This window comes from Quercus robur, chromosome 11 (genome assembly GCF_932294415.1).
Source record: "Quercus robur chromosome 11, dhQueRobu3.1, whole genome shotgun sequence".
In the NCBI taxonomy this organism is placed as follows: Eukaryota; Viridiplantae; Streptophyta; class Magnoliopsida; order Fagales; family Fagaceae; genus Quercus; species Quercus robur.
Genome location: NC_065544.1, coordinates 8885305 through 8899348, shown reverse-complemented (window position 1 = coordinate 8899348; position 14044 = coordinate 8885305). Strand labels below are relative to the sequence as shown.

The 14044-nt window shown below is 32.2% G+C and overlaps 1 protein-coding gene across 4 annotated transcripts; it reads left to right on the top strand.

The window, feature by feature from the left end:
* Positions 1–9052: 9052 nt before the first annotated feature.
* LOC126706559 (beta-amyrin 28-monooxygenase-like) lies at positions 9053–13767 on the top strand. Of its 4 annotated transcripts, none has more exons than XM_050406092.1 (4): positions 9053–9284; positions 11244–12209; positions 12642–12829; positions 13267–13767. In XM_050406092.1, exons 2-4 carry the CDS (start codon positions 11249–11251, stop codon positions 13564–13566), a joined length of 1449 nt encoding a protein of 482 aa, XP_050262049.1. In that variant the 5' UTR covers positions 9053–9284; positions 11244–11248; the 3' UTR covers positions 13567–13767. The 4 variants fall into 4 exon arrangements, with proteins under 4 accessions (XP_050262049.1, XP_050262046.1, XP_050262048.1 ...); XM_050406089.1 differs by having other exon boundaries at positions 9053–11108; positions 11247–12209; XM_050406091.1 differs by having other exon boundaries at positions 9053–11108.
* Positions 13768–14044: the final 277 nt, after the last annotated feature.

Sequence of the window (14044 nt, the reverse complement as noted above, 5' to 3'; positions counted from 1 at the left end):
CCTTGATTCTTCTTATGAGGAGATGGATAATAAGTGCCTTTTAATCTGATTTAAATCCCCAAAACATAGAACCTAAGAGGGGGGCGGGGGGGGGGGGGGGGGGGGGGGTGGTGGGTGTTGTAATTCAATTAAACTCTCCGCTCTCAAAAAGTCTCTCAGGTCTTGAACCTAAGTACGTGACTCGTAAAACGCATTACTATTCTGACTTGGGAAAATACAGTAGCCTAAAGAATAGTGCTTGTCTGTGTGGTGGAACAAATAGTGCCCACTTTCTCTTCTTTATCACCTCCCTGAATCTCCCCATTTCGTTATGTAGCATTGAAGGCAATTATTTGTATAATTTATTTAACATTAAATGAATATTTTCTTTGTCTTTATTATGAGCTTAAGCACTTGTATAGTTTTTCTTTTTTTCTATGCACCACTAGCCTCGGTGATACTAGAGTGAGTTGTGGGCTAGACTCCCTCTTATTTTGAACTTGGGTTGCTAGGCTTAATTTATTGGCCTTCCTGAAAATCGACTCAAACAAATTTGAAGTGTTTTTAGTTAATAAAGATTCATTGAGAGTATGAATTAAGTAAAATAAATTTGTATATTGATTCTAATGTAAAAACTTTTTAACATTTAGGATTTAATTTTGATTCATCCCAAACTAAAAAAATAAATTATATAATTTACTTACAATTTTAAGAGGCGTTTAAAATGCAAAATATAGTGCTAAATACACAAATTCACACAAAAGTACCCCCTCATACGGTACTTCATCACTGTTCAAATCTTTATCACATACTACATACAATAACATCTAAAAATAGATTATCACTATAGCACATGCAAATCTTTTCCTTTCTTATTTTATTCATCACTCTCTCTCTTGCTCTCTTTCTCTCTAATCCAATTACATCAACAAAGAAAAATCTTTCGTGTCCAACAATAGAGGAGATGGGGCTATGCGTCATGCAAGGTCAAGGGCTTCTGGTAGCGCAACTGGGGATCTGGATAGACTGGATGGGTTTGCAAGCCAGAGTGCAGTGGATTTGCGAATTGATTTGGGTGGCATGGGTTGCAGTGGCGTGGGGTGGGTTCATAAAAAATTGGCTTGTTACGACCATAGGATGTGGGATGTTTAAGTGGGTAGGTGAAATAGATAACATGGTTTTTAGTGTTGTGAAATAGATTTTATTTATTTATTTATTTGGCAATTCCCATCCAGGAATGCTCTAAGAGCAGTAGCATCAAATGTGCACACCAAACACAAAAAAATCTCTCACATTAGATGTTCTAAATGCTAAAAAATTTAGCATTGATGAACAGTACCGTTCCAAATTTGAAATGATATGGACACAAATGCTAAAAAAAAAAAATTTATTCTTTTTCTCTCTCCTCTTACACATTTTTCATCTCTCTCTGTCCCGTGCATCTTTCACTCAGCTTCTCATTCTCTTACCCTCTCACTCTCTTCCTCTAACAGTTACACTCACAGACTCACCATGCAGCCACCTCGGCCCACTGGCCACCTTGCCATACCTCCAACTCACTAAGCCAAACCTACGCTGTCGGATCTCTCTCTCTATTGATTAGCAAGTTATGGGTTTGTTGGGGGGTTTTTTGTTTTGTTTTTTTGGGATGGGTTTTAAGAAGTGAATGTGGTGGGTTGGTGGTTGTTTGTGGTGATGGTTTTTTTGGGTTGTTGTTTTGTGTTATTTTGGTGGTTATTTGTTGATTTTGATTGGGGTGCGATGGCTAATATTGGTGGTTCCAATTGTTGCTGTGAATGTGGATTTGGATGTTGCTATGTGGGTTTTTGCGTTTGGGTTTGTTTTGAGTTGTTTTCTGGGTTGTGGAGAATGCCATGGTTGTGTGGTAGTTGTGGCTGTGTCTGTTGGTTGGTGGCAGCTGGTTGTGGTGGTAGTTGTTGGTTGTTGATCGTTACCTAGGTTGTGTTTTGCATTGGGCTGAGTTTTTAGTTATATATTATTTTAATGTATTGAATTGAAGAATAGAAAACATGATATATAATGTATTGTAAAATGGTGTGCTAAAATGATAAAATAGTTTTTTGATGTGTTAAAATGACATATTTTTACAAGTGTTGATGCTAATTAATGCTCTAATAAAGAACAATTGTTTGGATTGGGAAAGATGTGAAGATTTACCTTATAAATAAGCCTGACATTTTTTTTTTAATACAAAATATAAATTCTATTCTAACCTAATTTAAGTGTATATGTGTATGAAATTTTCTCATTGAGACTTGAACCCGATCTTTGCCCCTCACACCCGACAAACACTTATACTTATTTAGCAACCTTCATACTAAGAGTCTGTGGTAAGCTAGACATTTGACATCCCATTATTTGTAATTTTTTTTACGATAATTTATTTGTAATAGTTAAATTTTATTACATAGGAGTATAATATACATTTCGGATTTGGGAATTAATATGAACTGTCCAAATCAATATCTAGATTTTGCCTCGCAAAACTAGATGATGCCCCTAATTGTTCCGCGGCCCAAATTAATTAAGCTTCTGTCTTATCTTTGTCTGCATTCAGATTTTAACGAAAAAAGGAATAAAAGAAATTTTAAGGGTACACGACTTTTGGTAGGGCTGTGCACAAATGGTTTTGAATGCACATGAACCGATCATAATCGACTGCAAAGTGTGGTTACTGCACTGTTGGCCATTGTGGAGGTGCAAAACCGCACTTGCATCTTGCAAATGTGTGGTTTGCAGTTCTGCTTTTAGAAAACTGCCAAAAAAAAAAAAAAAAAACCTACACCACACCTATTAATATATAAGTTCTATTTTATATTTATTATATATTATATATATTTATATATATATATATATATATATATTTATATGAAAATTGATCAAATTATACCGTTTCACACCACATAGTGACCGAGTTATTAAGGTCTGATGCGATGAGGGTTTATGGGCAAGTCGTAATGCGCAAAGCATTTCTAAATATAGCCAAAAATCATATCGAACTGCACCGGGTAACCCCACTTTTGGTACAATATTTTTCACACATTTACAAGTGATGCAAAAAGAAAAAGAAAAAGAAAAAGTGAAAAAAAGAAAAAAAAAAGAAAAGGCGATGAATCAATTTATAAGTGATTTTACTAATGAATTAAAAAAAAAAAGAGGGTAAATTGCGAGTTTTGTCCATAGCCTTTACACTCTATGTTAATTTAATTCATAATCTTTCAATTGTGTCAGTTTATTGTTCCCTTACCTTTTGGTATTATGTAGTCTTTGCCGTTAAGTGGTGGATGAAAAAAGCTGACATGACTAACAATGATATTAAAATAATAATTTTGGGCCACTTGGGATGCCACATGGCCTTAATTAGAAAAATAAAAATTAAAACAAAATAAAACTAAAACTAAACATACAAACAATTGAGATCTAGAATCCAACTTGGCATGGAAGTCTAGGTTAACTTAATCAATCCCTCCAAATTTAGAGGGTGTCACAACAATTAACAAAATAATCAAAGATTCAAATCCCCCAATCCAAAGATCCAGTGTTGAATTTTGGTGTGTGTTACTTATAACAACATTGAAGAAATGGACTTGCCTCAGTATTGAGTTAATTTGTGGCAAGGAAGGAAAACAAAGTGCTAGGGAATGAGAGATGGTTGAAGAAATACTTAGTCCTTACCATCAAGAACGTCAATTTTGTCATTAAACTCACTCACTTGCTTTAATCTCCTCTTTTCTCATACAAACTTCTTTTTGGCCAACCTACTATTTTTCATAAGACTCATCACATGCGCTTTGTGCATGGAAAAATGCTATTTTTTTTTTGTTTTTTTTTTTGGTTTAGTGTTATAATGTTTAAAGAAAGAGGTAAGGCAATGTGGAATAATGTTTAAGAATGAGATAGAGAATCGTAAGAAGTTGAAACCCAATGGGACATTTGAATTTATTGATTGGGATAAAAATTGTGATAAGAAAAAAAAATTGAGATTTAAACAAAAGAAAGATGACATATGTTAGTGTGGATGAATGGGGATTTGTGATAACTGTATAGAATTTGGATAACATAAATTTTGGAATGTTTTAAAGAATTAAAAAAAAAAAAAACATAGATATTTTGGGATAAGAATGAGTAGTTTTTACGTGAGGTAGTGGATTTTTTTTGTTTGTTTTTGAAGTAATTTCGTATTTTTTTATAAATATAATTGAAGTATTTGAATACAAATAGATAACAAATACAGATAGGAATCAAACATTTGAATACATATAGGTGGTGAGAATAACTTTTTTTTTTTTTCCCCATTTTATACGTGAGATAGTATTACTCTTTTAACATTTTTTGGAAGAAGTAATTTTGTATTTTTTTTATAAAGATAATTTAAGTATTTGAATTCAAATAGATAACAAATACAGATAGGAATCAAACATTTGAATACAAATGGATGATGAGAATAACAGTTTTTTTTTTTTTTTTTTTTTCCTTTTGTACGTGAGATGGTATTATTGTTTTAACATTTTTTGTTTTTTTGTAGGAAAAAAAAAAAAAAAAAAAACCTAAAGGGTATGTTATTTGAAAATTTGTATGAGGGTATTTTGGTAAGCCCAAAATTGAAGACAAAACAGGGAAATTCTCTTATTAATAGTATAGATGACTAAAATGTTTCGGACTACTGGGAACCAAACCCCACCGAACACAAAATCAGTATGATCTCTTTGTTAACAAAGCCATGGAGATGGAGCTCAAATAATAGCAACAACGACTTAGGGTGGTAATGGCCCCACAAAAAAAAAAAAAAAAATACAATCATATATATATATATATTAATTAATTTTAGCAATTTGATTTAATAAAGTTATACTTAGTCCCCTTAGCAGTACCATTAATACTTTTAAAAGCCATAAACAAAATATTCATAGATCTAAATTTTAAAACAAATTAACAAACCCAAAAAAATTAGCTCGACAACAAAAATTACCCATAACAAACCTAAGAAAAAAGTTAAGTCCGATCAACCAATTGTTAATACTAAATGGATAATTATTTGAAATTTCATAATGATTTTTTTTTTATTCCTCCATCGCTCTTAATTCTAAGTCCTGACTTCGTCCTTGGGTCATTTTTTCTCTTGGCGGTCTCTCATGGCATGTGTATTAAAATAATATTTTAATATCATGTTAGTTAGGCCAATTTTCTTTTTCCATCAATCTCTTAACAGTAGGAAATATTTTGATATAATACAAAAATGTTAGGAACTAAACTAACACATTTGAAATGTTAGAGACTAAATTGACACATATCGTAAAGATTAAAAACTAAACTCTTAATTACTCTCATTATTATTAATATTGGATATGAGATTGGTATATTAGCTAAAATATGAACTTAGTTATAACTTTAAGAATCATGATAATTTATATGGGTTTGACCAAGAAAATATATCAAAATAGTATAATACCCTTGAAGACTTGATTAGGATGATAGGAAATGAATTTTGGAATTTTGGGAAGATTTTTATGGGTAAGTTGGCAAACTATAACGGTAATTACATAGGAATAGAAATAGGTATAGGTATTATAAGGAATACATGATACTGTAATGTAATGCTTATTACTATTCATTTGTTTTGGTGACAACAAAATAATAGAATCCTTAAAATAATGGAATGAAAGCATTTTTAATCCAACTTAAGATATATTTTAAAAAAGTAGGTTTCAGTTGGCTCAACTAATAAAGTTTCTGATGGTTGAATAAGAGATTTGGGGTTCAATCCCGTTTATACCAAAAACCGATTGGTGTTTTGATTTGATGATAAAAGTTATCATCAGGAGCGAACGTCATAGGTTGAAACTCTTTCAAAAAAAGATATATTTTAGGAAATATTTTACTCATATAATCATATTTCCTAAAAAAAAAAAAATTTGAAAGAGAGATTAGTTATTTTTTATGATTTTTTATTTTCATAATTATTATGTGCATATAGAAAGTTTTATTTGGAAATATATTAATTATAAAAATTAATACACCTACTAAGAAATAGTTATTGCATCCCTTTTGGAGGTGAATAATTATTCTTCATTTTAAAAAATAGCTATTCATAAGGAATGACTATTCCTTGTAATAAAAGCATAACCAAATTACTGAATAGTTAAATGATAGGAATAACTATTACATTAGAGTACTTATTACAATTTACCAAACATACTTTATAGATTTCTAGCTTGTTCTACCGGGTGAGAGGGTTGCTACATTTAAAGATTGCATTTAATATTATACTTTATGAAGGTTTCAGCTTTATGCAGTTTGGTACAGTGCAAAAAGTTACTTAGCTATGAAGTAGGATAGTCCAAAAGGGAGAAAGTCTCAAAGTTGGTTTTTGCATTTCCAAATTTCTAAGGATCTTGTTTTGAGACATCATCATTCAAGTTGGATTTTGCATTTGCAATTTCTTAATCTTGTTTTGAGACATCATTACTCTTTCTAGATGAAACTGTTGTGCTTGTCTATTGTTTTTATCTAAAATATTGCTGCAATTTTGTGTTACTATTTAACAATAAAAAATGATATTCATTTGGCACAACTACAGCCTCAATGCCTTATTGTTTTTATTTAAAATATTGCTGCCATTTTGTGTAACTATTTAACAATTAAACATGATATCCATTTGGTACAACCACAACCTCAAGACCTAATATTTATTATATAGAATATAATTTTATTACAATTGTGTAAGTGATGAAAAATTAAAAGTGATGGTACATTTGAAAATAATTATCCATTATTCATTCATTCAAATTATGACAAAAAGAAATTGTGTAAGGTTGTAACTCAGCCCCACATGTAGGGGTGGCAATTCGTGTTTGCGGATCGGGTTCATGTCATGTCAAGTCATGAGTATTTGGCTATATGAGTTTATTTGAACCCGACTTGTTTAGTAAACGTGTGAGGAATCCTCAACCTTAACCTGACTTGTTTATTAAACAAGTTGACTCGACACGACACATTTAACTTGTTTAATTAACAAGTCATGTAAAGGTCAATACAAATGACCTATTTAATAACCCGTTTGATTAATAGGTTATATTTAACCACAATAACCTATTATCAATTCCCATGCATCTAAAACTAAAATACAATTACAACTATAAATATAGTATAATAAACATATAATTACAACAAAAAATTAAGCAATAATAACAAAATAATAATAATAAAAGCTAATACGTTTATAAGCTAAACGAGTCAGATAGGTTCATATGTTAAACACAAACATGACATGTTTATTAAATGGGTTAGCTGTGTTGACCTGAATATGACCCGAATTTGTTTAGCCTCAACCTATAACTTGTTTATAAATGAGTTAGTCATGTCGGGTTTAGGGACGGAGTTAGGACTTGGAGTCCCAATAAACAAATTTTTTTTTTTTGAAACTCATAATAAACATTCATTTAATAAACCATCAATAAAGAAAAATACACAAAAATATTGTGTTTAAGATATTACAATGCAATGTTGCACTACTATTATTAGCTTCTAAATCACTTGAAGCTTTTCTTTTGAAAAAATCAAATATGGTAGTTGACTTTTTCATAATCTACAAATAAAATATAATTTAAAATTATCATGTCATATATGGTTAATAATCTACCATCATTATACACAATAGACAAGCACTATGCACACAAGCACTCAACAATTAACCAATAAATTTTAAAGTTGCAAATAATTTCTTTAATTATTTACCAAAAAAATATCTTGAAAGCTCGAAAATGTGTTAAAAACACAAGAGTTGTTTAGAGCCCCAAATTAAAAAATTATGGCTCGATTGATTTTACTCTAACTTATACTAAGTGCGGAATAGAGTAAATGCGAGTGGATAAACAAAAAAATTACTCTACGCCATATTCATTAAAGCACAACAGTAAAATGAAAGCTAAAAGAGTATGGAAGAAGAATGCAAACACAAGATAACACGCCGATGTGTTATCGAAGAGGAAATCGAAGAACTCGGCGAAAAACCTCTTTACCGCCCTCCAAGCGGTAATCGGTCCACTAGACAATTAGTTGGGATACACGAATAGCAAGAGACCCTCTAAGCTTAATCTACCCAATGCACCTAAGCCCTCCAAGCTCCTACTCCAACAAGGCTTCTTGGAACCGTGTCTTATCTAGCTATCCGGATCCAGCAATACGCCCGATTGCATCTACCAAAACTTGGCTTCTTCCAATGCTTCCTAGCAGTAGCAAAACCTCACTTGACACTCTGAAAGGGTGTGGTAAGTGTTTGAGCTATCAACCTCTCAAGGGTATGGAAATGGAGAGGTAGGAGTTGAGAAAAATCCACAATGAATTGTGTAGAGAATTGTGGGTATAATAATCTCTAACTCTTAAGGTTTGTGGCTAGGGTTTTCTCTCAGAAGCACTCCTTAACATCTGTGGGTAATGGGGGTATATATAGTGTGGGTACAAAAAATGTGTATCAGATATGACAATTCAGTAAAACAGAATGTTTTGCGGGTATCTGGGAAGGCCTTACCCATGAGACACTCGCGAAAACTAGCTATCTCCATCCTGTCCTGACTCTTCGCATTCTAGTTATATGCAGGGCACATGCTTCATTTCGTGGGAAGCCTACTCGTGAGTTACCGACGAAAACAGCTTTAGTCTTCAATTGCCTTGAGTCTTCACACTCTCTCACACACAACCCTTACAAATAAATCCTACATAAAATACAAGGTATAAAAGATTGAATATAATTATAATCAAATTTGGCACGGAATTAAAGCCAACATAAACTAGTTGTAAATTACAACTTTACACATCTCTTTAATTTTTTAAAAGATACTAAACTAATATACAAAAACACTAATAGACAAAAGAAAAGCACTACATAAAATGAACAAAACATCACATCACATGGGTTGTTGGGCATTAGGTGTTAACGTGTTGAATTGCTGGGCATTAGGTGTTGATTGTTTATCTTTTTGATTATCAAAAGAGAGGACTAGAGTCACTAGACAGCTTTTTTATTAATTTTTTTTTTTTATCTTTCTCTCTATGTCTTCTAGTCTCTTGACTCTCTTCTATCTCTCATCTTTGCCTCTCTTTAAATTTTATTCACAAACCACAATCTAAGTTAATCAAACAAGCATTAGAGAATGTGAGAGGGATACACTATTCTCATCCAAAAAAATTTCTAGGTTTGGGCGGTGCTGCGGTGGACTGGTGGTGGTCGGTGGCGTCAGCCGTGGTGTGCTAGTCAGCCTTTGCTTTGCCCAACTCCTCAGTTTGAGGTCTTCTGCATTCTGCCTTAAGTTAGGTTTTATTTTCTTTAATTTTTTTTTTGAGTGGCTTAGAAATCCCCTTCTTTTTGCCTTTTATATGTGTCTTGTTGTTGGGTTTAGGGTGTCTTCCTTTTTTTTTTTCCTTGCTTGTGTGTGTTTTGGGGTGTTGTTTGGGCTTAATTTTTGTTGTTGGGCTAATATTTTTTTATAGCTTTTAAAAATATCAATAATATTGTTGAGGGGGCAAAGTGCAATTTTATTGAAACAAATTGCTAAAAATAATATATTATATATACTAAATTAAAAAAAAAAAATTTTTGGAGGGCCACTGCACCCCACGTCCAACAATAGCTTCGTCCCTAGTCGGATTCATTGATTTTATCAGATTTTGTCACCCCTACCCACATGACAATGATGACATGCCATGCCTATAACGTTTGTTTACATCCTATAGCCAGAGTAGTACATGATAGAAAAATGTTAGACCACAAAAAATTGTGACTTTTGCCATAACTCGTGATGCGGCTAGTTGTGAGTAGCGGAGAAAACCACTTACAACTTGCCACATACTTAAACAAGGCAAAATTTGTATATATATATATATATATATATATATATATATATATATATATATATATATATATATATATGGGTCTTTTTTCCCAAGTATGAGTTGCATCTTGCATTTTCCTCCCTTCTCCTTGGCCTAGAGCTTTATTAATCATTCATTTCTGTTTTGTTGTGCTCGTTTCTTTGTTGTTACATGATTACACTTTCCTAGTGAAACATCAATTATTTATTTATTAATACAAAAATATATTAATAAATTACAGATGATATTCCTCTAATTCAATCTTCTTGTATACTTTCAAGATTTTAATCCTAAACAGAAACACTTGAGATAGAATTAACTATTTAAATGTTTTAGTTCTGTTGGTAAAATTGCTTTAAAATTAGCACTTAAACAATAGCAAAATGAGTTGTAGTATCTTAATTTATGTGATTATTTTAATTATTATTGGAGTATTTTCTTTATAATTTTTTTATTTGATGGGTGAGTATCTTTGTTTTAGTATAAAATAGAACAAGATTTTTTTTTTTTGCCATTTGCTGGCCTCAACTTTGCTAAACAATTTTTTTTTCACAACTTGCTAAAATGAGTAGTTGTGAGCATTCGCCTACCCAACCTCAAAAATCACTCACATAAGCTTATGCATTCATTGTGCAAAATACGGTATTTGTGCAAACATATACAAGTATTGTTGCTGTGCGTTTTAGTTTTTTATTATTTCTTTTGCTTTTCTTCAAGGAAGATAATGGATGGTGGTTATGGTGTGTGAAGAAAGAAAAACAATTAAAAAATTAAGAAAATTTGATATTTTAATGAAATAGAGGTTAGAATAGATTATTTGATGCGGGTATTTTGAAAAGTGGTTAGATAAAATAGATTTTTATACTAAAATGGCATGAGCTAATGCAAATGCTTTGGAATAAGAGACGATCCAAAATCCATTATTAATATAATTTTTATTTCCCATCACTCAAAATTTGTCTACTCAACAAGTTGTATATAAAATTTGTCAAAGTAAATAATTGTGTCACTATTCCTCCTACTAGAGCTCCGAGTCTATTACTAACAACTTGGAGTTGTCAATTATTTATTTATTTATTTATTTTTGCAATAGCGTTATTATGCTACAGGTTTGTTTGCCATCAAAATGATCATACTTAATGACAAGGAATTGGTAAACTAGCCTGAAAGAGATGGCCTGCAATAGTCATATGTATTGTCCTGATTGCAGGCAACAAGATCGGACTAGTTGCAGTGAACAAGTATGCAAAATCTATAACAAAATTGAATTATCAAGTCGGCTTTGTATTAGTATTTATGTGTGTGTGTGTGTGTGTTTTTTTTTTGAGGGGGATGTATTAGTATTTACGTTGGGAAACCATTTTAATCTTATGCAGTAGTGATGGAGCTCTTTTTCTTCTTCCTCATTTCGCTACTCTTGGTTTATTCCATTTATTTTAGCATTTGGACTTTAGCTTATAAAACCAAAGAAAATGTCACCGGCATGAGGCCAAGTCTCCCTCCTGGAAGTTTTGGTTGGCCAATTATTGGTGAAACCCTTCAATTTATTGCTGCACACTATGAGGGAACTGTAGATAAATTTGTCTCAAAGAGAGCAACCAAATATTCCTCCAAAGTATTCAAGACTTCTCTTCTTGGAGAGAATTTTATCGTTTTTTCGGGCGCTGCTGCGAATAGATTCATTTTTTCAAATGATAACAAGTTGTTCGCACGTTGGCGACCTCCCTCAGTTCAAAAACTCTTTCCCTCCATGAAATTTGTACCCATTGAACATGATGCTGCCAAGGCCAAGAAGTTTATGTCCTTGTTCTTCAAATTCAATGAGGCTCAAAAATTAGTAGCATCAATTGACTCTATTTCAAGAAACCAATTGAAGAATAATTGGGAAGGCAAAGATGAAGTCCAAGTACATCCTCTAGTAAACATGTACACATTCACATTAGTTTGCCATTTATTTTTGAGCATCAATGACACTGAAAAGGTATCAAAGCTTTTGTACCACTTCAATCATCTCAATGAAGGCATACTATCTATACAATTAAGTATCCCCGGGACACCATTTTATCGTGCAATCAAAGCAGCAGAAGCTCTTAGGAAAGAGATTTATTTGATTATTAAGGAGAGGAGGGAAGCCTTGGCAAAGAATTTAGCATCTCCAACACAAGATGTGCTATCACAGATGATTGCTGTGCCGTTTGATGATGGGTTCATGCCAGAATTGGAGATTGCAGACAAGATTTTGGCATTTCTAATTGGTGGCCAAGATACTACTACTGCTACAATCACTTTTGCTATGAAATATCTCGCAGAGATGCCTCACCTCTACAATGAAGTTTTAAAAGGTATATTTTAATATTTTGGTAAAAGTTCAATGTGCATCTTCTAAATTTGAGATAATTTTCGTTACTTAATTTTAATTTTAATAATTTTTTTCTCCAGTTTCAATGTAGTCTAACGTTTACTTCTGTTAAAAAAGAAAAAAAATTGTTGATAGCCCTCTGTTGTTATTTTCTAATAAAAAAAAAAAAAATCCTTTTTACGACAATAGACAAGAGGACTACATAATTGATAACAATTGCAAACTTTAAGGATGAAGTTGACAAAATTTAATATAGGCAATAGAATGATAGTTATCCAAAACTTATAGGGTGCAAAAAGAAGTTTAGTCTAATTTCTTCATTCACTTTATAAATTCATCTTTATTTTAGTTCATTTGTTTTTTTAAAATTCATACATCTAGACAAAGAGCTCACGAAACTTCTTTTGCATGATAGAGCAAAGAGAGGTCAGAGCATTAATGAAGCCAAGAGAAGTACTATGCTGGGAGGACGTACAGAAAATGAGATACACATGGAACTTTGTGAATGAAGTAATGAGGCATAGAACAATAATTCCAGGTGCTTTCAGAGAAGCCAAGACAGATATCAACTATGAAGGTTATGTCATTCCTAAGGGATGGAAGGTATATAACTTTCTAGCTAGATAGTCTCCTTACATTCGGCATATGACAACTTTGATTAAATTACATTGTTGTTTCTTAAAGTTTGAGGTTGTTCTCATTTTGGTCTCTTCAGTTAGAAAATTTTCATTTTGATTCACTAAATTTGATTCTGTTTTCAAAATAGTCATTTTGTACATCTCGATTGTTGATCTGACCGATAAGTGTGAACAAAAGGATGTTGTTTCTTCTTTTTTACCCTCTCCGAATAGCTAGATCGGTAATGGAAATAAATGAAAGAAGCATTTTGAAAATGCAATCAAAATTGTTGGACCAAAATGAAAAATCTCAAACTTAGGAGACCAAAATTAAAACAACCCCAAACTTAAACGGTCAAAAATGTATTTTGCTGACAAATTTTGATATATTGAATTGAAGTGTGCATTCTACTCGTTTTTCAGATATATTGGAGTGTGGGTTTTACCCAACATAATTCTGAGTACTTCTCAGAACCAGAAAAGTTTAATCCCATAAGATTTGAAGGAAGTGGACCTCCTCCTTACTCCTATGTTCCTTTTGGGGCAGGACCTTTAATGTGCCCTGGAAAGGAGTATGCTAGAATGACCATTCTTGTCTTCCTTCATTATGCAGTGAAAATGTTCAAATGGGAACCAATTCTTCCCAATGAGAAACTAAAGTTCAAGTTGGTCCACGTTCCAGCAGAGGGCTTCCCTGTTCGCCTTTCTCCGCACCAGAATTAAGTAGGTTCTTTTTTTTTTTTATATGATTTTTATTTTACTTAAATTTTTTTAATAATCAAGAATATTTTTTAGTACCAAAGAAAACACATGGTACATCAAGGTTTAAATTTCTGTCCAATGCAGTGGACATAATATATATATATATATATATATATGATGTAGACATTTGTCTAATTTGCACTGGACACGATACTTTGTAGACATGTGTTAGCATCGTACCGTTTCTAATGCATTAGTGGATTTGTTTAAATAATTGGGGCCTTTGGACCTTTTATAATTTCTTGGGACATCAATGGCTTTGTTTATATGATGGGGCCTTGGGACCTTTTAAAATTTCTTGGGACAAGTGGAGCGTAAAACTTAGTACAGAATTGATGCAAATATACCCCCATCTGGTACGTAGAACATTGTTAGCTGCACAAAAAGGGAAACGACTATTCAACTCCATCCTGGCCTTAGTCTTCTTGTTGCTTTCACT